General features: G+C 50.6%; 1 protein-coding gene across 2 annotated transcripts; it reads right to left on the minus strand.

Moving 5' to 3' along the window:
- Window positions 1–249: 249 nt before the first annotated feature.
- LOC120687288 (low-temperature-induced 65 kDa protein-like) lies at window positions 250–3,147 on the minus strand. Of its 2 annotated transcripts, XR_005680688.1 has the most exons (6): window positions 2,771–3,147; window positions 2,369–2,647; window positions 2,088–2,267; window positions 917–1,981; window positions 587–789; window positions 250–420 (listed from the first exon to the last, which is right to left on the minus strand). XR_005680688.1 is itself a non-coding variant. In XM_039969271.1 (5 exons), exons 1-5 carry the CDS (start codon window positions 2,832–2,834, stop codon window positions 698–700), a joined length of 1,680 nt encoding a protein of 559 aa, XP_039825205.1. In that variant the 5' UTR covers window positions 2,835–3,147; the 3' UTR covers window positions 250–697. The 2 variants fall into 2 exon arrangements, 1 of the variants encoding a protein (XP_039825205.1); XM_039969271.1 differs by having other exon boundaries at window positions 250–789.
- Window positions 3,148–7,536: the final 4,389 nt, after the last annotated feature.

Here is a 7,536-nt window from a genome sequence, read left to right on the forward strand (position 1 = left end):
ATTGATCAAAGTTAATCATATTAGACTTAAGACAAACCTATATTTGATTTAAGACAAACCTAATACGTAAATAAGAATAAATGGAGGGAGTACAGTTTAGGGATTAAGGAATGTATGCATCCTCTTTGCGAAAAAATTTCAATGCTGATGTCTACATGAAGTACGAAATAGAGTAGCGCGAGAATTGTACCTAGCAAGTTAACGAGACATTGCTTAGGAGACACATAGTACCTAGAAGTAGAACACAAGTAGCAGAGCAAAGGAACTGAACAACTTTGAACAGACATTCGAAAAGATTACAGGCACGCGTATGCATACTTACACGAGACCAATCACATAAACACAGTCAAGACCAAAGCCCAAAAATACACTCACAAGTAAAGACCCCACACCGGTGCACGGCGCACCAAACCAGTGCACTTTATTCAGGGGCGGAGCCACGTTATGGGCTGTGTGCGCGGCCGCACCCAGCAAAATATTACAATCCTTTATTACCTTCAAATTTTTATCATGTTTGCTTGAATATTATATGTATGCTATAAAGTGTCGCACCCCCCTCTGCTGCTCTCTAGCTCCGCCCCTGCACTTATTCCAGACGTCAGACGAGACTCCACGGAACTAGTCACCATCACACATTCACACACGGATCGACACATTCACAAAATCACACAGAGCATCCGCCCTCTCACGACGCACTTCACATTGTGTTCGTGTTCAGCCTCGCGCCGCCGATCTCCTCGCCGTGGATCACCGGCGCTTCCGCCGCGTAGCCTTCCTTCACCTCCTCCCCTGCATCGCAGAGCTCGTCTCTCGTCAGCTCGTGATCCAATGCAACGGCCCAGAGTGTTTCCTCCCTCTCTTCTTTTTGTTTCTCCGTATAATATCATGGAGCAGAGTAGGATTCAGTAGTTAGTACCTGTGGCTGTGCTCGGCTGCACGGTCTCGGAGACGCGGTTCCCGCCGGTGAGCGACGTGACGGCCTCGCGCGCCTTGGTCATCACCTGCCCGGGCGCCGGCACGCGCTGCGCCACCGTGCCGCCGACGTCCTCCTTGCGCCGCTGCACGGCGCCGGAGATCGCCTCGCTGAGCGCGCGGTCCTCGTCGCCCGGCCGCAGCTTCTCGGCGATGTACCCCGTCACGGTCGCCCCCTTGTCCTGCCCGCCGGCGCCGCCGGCCGTGGCCGCCGCGGCGCTCGTGTCCTGCTGCTGCGCCCCGACCCCGGGCGTCGCCTGCTGGACCTTGCCCACCACGGCGGTGCCGACGCTCGCGACCTTCTCGTACACGGTGCTCGCCAGCTGCTTGCCGTACTCCGTGGTGCCGGCGGCCGCGGACTTGATCTTGTCCGTGTAGCCCGGGCCCGACGCGCTGTCACTGGTCGCGTCCGTGGCCGCGGGGGCGGGAGCGTCTTTCCACTCCTCGGCCTCAGCGCCGGTGTCCGACACCGGCATTGCCTCGCTGCGTGCGTCCTCCGGCTTCCCCGCGCCCACCTGCGGACGGAGGTTGGGCGCGACGACCGTGCCGACGCCGGCAACCTTCTCGTACACGGTGGACGCCAGCTGCTTGCCGTACTCGGTGGTGCCCGCGGCCGCCGACTTAATCTTGTCCGTGTAGCCCGGGCCCGACGAGCCGTTCGTTGCGTCCGTGGCTGCGGGATGGTCTTTCCGCTCCTCCGCGCCGGCGTCCGACGCCGGCGCCGCCTCAGTGTGTTCGCCGCTGCGCTTCCCCGCGCCGACGGCCGTGCCGGCGCCGGCGACCTTCTCGTACACCGTGCTCGCCAGCTTCTTGCCGTACTCCGTGGTGCCCGCGGCCGCGTTCTTGAGCTTGTCCGTGTAGCTCGCGCCGCCCATCTTGTCCGCGGCCGTGTCCTTCCACTCCTCCACTTTGGCGTCCTTCTTCCCCGCGCCCACGTGCGCCGGGTCGTCGGACAAGTTCATGGTCTCGAACTGCTGCACGACGGGCGTCGTGCCGATGTCCTCGCCCTCTGCAAATCATCAGCACATCGACGAGAAAGAGAAGTGTAACGGGTGAGTGAATGAACATGAGCAGAGTGGCAAGGACATGATCGCGTCGTGTCCGGTTCGCCGTACCTCTCGCCGCGGGCGTCGTGGAGCGCGGCGCGGCCGGATCCTCGACGACGGGGCCGCCGAGGTCGCCGAGCCGCACCCCGGGTGCGCCGTCGCCCTCCACCTCCTGCCCGGCGGGTTTCCTCGCCGGGTCGTACTTCGCGACGAGGTCCTGCACGGCCGGTGCCCGCGCCGACTCGTACACTGCAACGTGTCGCGCCGCGCGCGCACCATGTGAGTGCCAAGCCTCGGGCATGCGTAGCCAGATCAACCTCTCGCGTGACCGTGAAACAGGTAGCACTTACTCGGCGCGCCGTCGACCTCGGGGTCGGACTCCTCGACGTCCTCCAAGTACCCGCCCTTCTCCAGCGCGGCCTCCCTCTCCGCCGCGTCCTCCTCCCCTTCCTCGCTGCTGCTGGTACTTCCGGTTCCGGCGGCGGCGTCCCCCGCGCCGGGCTCGTCGCCGCCGTGCCCGTGCCCGGCGAGGGTGTTCTTGATCTTCTTCATCTTCTCCTTGACCTTCTTCAGCACCGGCTTGTGCTGCTTCTCCTCGCGGTGCAGCTGCCCCTGGCCCCCGTCCTCCCCTGCACGCGCGGCATCACCGAGCAAGGTAAGAGACAGTACGCGCCAAGTCGCGACGCGGAACGCGTGGTGGCAGGCAGAGCCAGAGCAGCGGCGGTCGGCTCTGTCGCCGGCGGGGTACTCACCGGCGTTGCGGAGGCCGACGTCCTCGGGGACGTGCTTGCGCGTGACCATGGCCGGCGCGTCCATACCGCTCGCCGTCGACGCCGCGACCTCGCTGCTACCGGCTGATCGGACTGGGATCGCGGTCGAGAAGATGACAAAGCTGGATCGTGATCCTGAATCTCTGGTTGCTGCTTAGCGAGCTGAGTGGCAGAGTTGGTATGATGGCGGCGAGAGGGTCGACGGGGATATAATAGGAGCGAGCCGGGGGCAGGCGAGCGCCACCTCGACGCACACGTGGTTATGGTGGGGAGGCTGGTGGACGCGTGGCGGGCTCAGGTGCTGCCGTGCCGCGCTTCGGTTGGAGAGGGAGAAGCAACTGGAAGGTCCACCTATGGGAGAAGACCCCCCCGGTCCCGGCCGACGAGGAATGATCAGGGTTCAGGCACGTTCGCAAAAAAAAATGATCAGGGTTCAGGCCTGATCAGATGGCGGGGTTTGACGCGGCGGGTGCGCCAACCCCGTCGAATCGCGGCGCCCGTTTGGTCGGCGTACCGTGTAACTGTCACCGTCTTCCGGCCTAAGGCCCATAGGCCGTAGGCTTCCTGAGATGGATGTGATGATGTGTAGTGAGAGGCCCGGGAATGATGATATGCGGTCAATAGGCCCACGGGCCATTTCAGTAGACATAGCTAACGCGCGCGCGCAGCAGCCAGTTGGTTGCGGATTTGCTTGTGGTGGGGACGCGGTTGGTATGCTAGCCTGCTAGGCCTGGGCCGTCAGCGGCCTTTGTGGCTCGGCTTCGAGGCCCACGTTGATAGCGCACAAAAATTCGCTCCATCCATCGGTGCTTATCCTCAACCATATAGCAATTTTTAATGAAAACAATTAGTGCATTTTTATTTTATATCTTTTTATCTTTTAATGAAACTAATGTATGATTCAGATGTTAATTTTTATGTTAAAGTGGTTACTTGAGTTCGCTATGTATCAAATCATGAGAGTTAATGTGTCGGCTTGTGTATGATCATGGGTGGCAACTTTTACTTATCATGTGTGGGTGTCAAAAAAATTTATTAGATGCAGCTTTTTCATACTTTTAATTTCTAGCAGCAGTGACTTGTGGCATCATAGAAACTATGCAGTATATTATAATTTCTTACCAGCAACCCATGAATAAATTATGTAGCAACTTATGCTTTTCTCCAACAACTATATTGAAAATTCGCTCAATTTATAGTCACTTAGAATTTTAGAAACCAATTTATTTTTGGATCATCAAGTAGCAACTTGTTGAGCACATACCTGTCGTTTCTTTTATATTTGCATTGTCATGTAGCAACTTGTGCATAGTATAGCACAAAAACATATGTAGAGTATTTCAGTTCTAAAATATCATCCGCTAGCAACGGGTATACTCAGCTATCAAGTGCATTTTTTATATTTTATATTTTTTCAGCATGTCATGGAAAAGCAAAATCGAAATGATGAAGATTTCAAATGTAGGAGACAACATTTCCAATTTGTACCAACAATCTATGTGGTAACTTTGTTGTCTTTTTTTTACCAGCAACTTGTATAGAACCCATGTTGCAACTTATAGTTAGCAACTAACGTGCACCAAACTATGTGGCAACTTATGGTTCTTTTCTCCCCCCACCAGCAAAAACTATTTCATGGTCAACTTACTTTCTTTGCACTTTTTTTCTTTTTCAGGGTGTTAGGAAAAAGGGCTAGCAAAACCGACTCACCATGGTCAACCTGGTTTAAAGAAAAAAAAAGGAGTAGTGCTTATTTTAGATTTTCAAAGGCAGGAGAGTGAGCTCACATGATATGTTTGCAACAATCACTTTATAAGATGCTACATGATTTCTATGTAACCTGATTTTGCATATATTGTAAAACTTTTTATTCAATTCAAGTTACCTCATAGGTTTTACATAAATTGTGGTATTAAATTCACATATGTTGCTACTCAAATCCATATATAATTTGGTATATTGTAACAACATTTAGGTTGGTCAACAATCTATATAAGTTGATACAAGAATTCTATATAAATTGTACAATTTACCACATTTGACACCATAAGTTGTTATGCCCATTAATATCTTCAAAACAAAATATAATTTGCTACATGATCTATATAATTTACTACTATACATATAATATAATTTGATAGTTTTATATATTGTTACTTGGTGTACAAACAAGTTGATACACATGTTCTACAAAAGTTGACAGTACTATTATGTAAGCTAACTTATGGGCAAGTTAACTGTCTTTGCATAAGTTGATACACATAAATTGGTATATCCTATATATACATAAGTTGGTACAAAATATCTATATAAGTTTTTATTGACACTATACAGAAGTTGCTAGTATAAATAAAATAGTCTTAAAATATATGCAAAGCGGATCTTATTTTGTAGGTCTTGTTATAAGGAACATAAAGTCGAAAATGGAATAAAAATCAGATCCTATATGCGAGAGATATTATCATTTGAAGAAACTACAAAAGCATGCATATACAAACACGGAGTGCTGTTACCCATCTACCTGATCCCACTTTGATTTGACTGCTTGTCTTGTATCGCATGGTGTCAAGTTAAATAAGGCGAAATAGCCAAATTCATCCCTGAACTATCGTGTCCGACTCAAATTCGTCCTTGAACTTTCAAAAGGTCCAATTTAGTCCCTGAACTATCTCCATTGGTCCGGTTTCGTCCCTGTGCTGAGCTGGCGTTGACACCGTCTACTGCCTTCTTAACTTTCCGTCCATTAGGTTTACAGCAAACGCTGAAATGTCCATTTTACCCCTGTTTTTTTTCTCAGTACATCGGCCCTCCCTCTCCCAGGCAGCCCTCTCGCTCCCTCGCAGTCTGGCCGCCGCTGTTTCCAGCGAGCGCGGCGCCTCACCTCGCCACCCCTCCGAGCCTGCTCGCTGCCCCCTCCTAGCCTGCTCGGCGTCCCCGGCAAGCCTGCTCGCCGGCCCTTGCAAGCTTGCTCGCTGCCTCCTCCAAGGCAGGTCGCGAGCCCTCCAAGGCTGCTCGCCGCCTCCGTCCAAACCGGCTCGCCGCCCCCTCCAAGGCAGGTCGATTCCCCCCCACAGTGGCCGCTCTCTGGACCTTGCACGGCGCCGCACAGGACGCCGCTCTAATCGTGGACGTTGGCTGTCGATTGAAGGTGAGTGAAAGTTCTGCTCGTGGGATCTAAATTTGATTTCTGTTTTTGGTGGAATTTGACCATGTAGGGCGGAATTAACATGGGAGATGATGAGGTATTGACTGTTCGATTTCATTTCAATGGGGATTTTGTTCTTGATGGGTCACAGATGCAATATTGCAATGGGGATTTGGGAGTATCACACATAGATAAGGACAAATTATCAATCCCAGAGCTGAATGGCCATTTGTTAGATCACACCACCTTTCAGAGATCTGTTAGGATGTACTGGTTACCAGTTGGTGCAAAGCTAAATAGTGGAATGAGGCTGCTTGTAGATGCTAAGTCCTGCATGGATTTGCTTGATGAGATAGGATCTGCAGGTGTTGTGGACATATACACTGAACGAAATGAGTTGGACATGAGTGCCAATGAAGACACAGAGACACAATATGGAGATGAGGACATCTTTGCCTTATTCAGAGATGAGAACATTATGGATTTGAATGAACAAGAAGGTAACCAAAGCGCTGCACTGGATGAGAACATTATGTATTTGGAGGCTCTCACCACTCGTGAGGATGATCAGAATGATGGAAAGGGTGACCAACATGCCAAAAATGAGAAAGAAGAATCAGGAAGCGAGTTTGATGCCACAGGATTTACAAGTGATGAAGATGATGAAGTAAGGGAGATAAGAAATAAATACAAAGAGTTTATGTCGACTGCGAGGAAGGGAGGAGACATTGCATTGGATGCTCCAATTTATTTGGATGTCCCTGGTGGTAGTGATGTAAACAATATTGGTGAAGCCAGTGAAGGTGGTGATGGCATTGCATACTTTGATTCAGATCATGATGCATCATATGATGAGGATAGTGATGGTGTTTCTAGGAGAAGGAACTACATGTTTCCAATTATAGAAGCAAGGTTCAAGCCTATCTTGACTATGTTGGAGGACATAAGGATCCTTGTGACCAGAAGAATCCAATAGAATCGGAGCAACAGTGAGAGGTGGTTAATGGAAATATGCCCCAACATTATCAGGAAGGCCTGTAAGATCAGGCATAGGACCCAGTACTGTCATGTCTTGTGGAACGGTGAAGCTGGTTTTGAAGTGAGAGATAAAAAATGGAGGTTCACAGTTGATCTCAACAACAAAACATGCTCATACAGATATTGGCAAGTTTCTGGGATTCCATGTGCACATGCTTGTGCTGCCCTGTTCAAGATGTCTGAAGAACCTAATAAATATGTGCACAACTGTTTCTCTCTTGAGGCATACAAGAGGACATATCAGCATGTCCTGCAACCAGTAGAGCATGAGTCGGCATGGCCTGTGTCTGCAAATCCTAAACCATTGCCTCCTAGAGTCAAAAAGATGCCAGGCCGGCCAAAGAAAAATAGAAGAAAAGATCCTTCAGAGCCAAAGAAATCAAGCACTAAATCATCAAGAGTTGGTACTAAAATCAGATGTGGCCGATGCAAAAGGGATGGCCACAACTCCAGGACATGCCCTAGGATGATGGTGTTTATCCTTTCGAGTTATTATCATGTCATTTGTTTGCTGCTTCCAGATGCACTAACTTTTGGTGCTTAACTGTAGGGAAGGTCAAGGTCA

The sequence above is a fragment of the Panicum virgatum genome, chromosome 9N, assembly GCF_016808335.1.
Source record: "Panicum virgatum strain AP13 chromosome 9N, P.virgatum_v5, whole genome shotgun sequence".
NCBI classification, from domain to species: domain Eukaryota; kingdom Viridiplantae; phylum Streptophyta; class Magnoliopsida; order Poales; family Poaceae; genus Panicum; species Panicum virgatum.

Bases quoted from the DNA above. Each gene is read 5' to 3' on its own strand.
- LOC120687288 (XM_039969271.1), bottom strand. From the start codon at position 2,834: ATGGACGCGCCGGCCATGGTCACGCGCAAGCACGTCCCCGAGGACGTC. The intron at 2,648-2,770 runs GTGAGTACCCCG...CCGCGCGTGCAG, and splicing joins CGTCGGCCTCCGCAACGCCG to GGGAGGACGGGGGCCAGGGG. The intron at 790-916 runs GTACTAACTACT...TCTGCGATGCAG, and splicing joins GCAGCCGAGCACAGCCACAG to GGGAGGAGGTGAAGGAAGGC.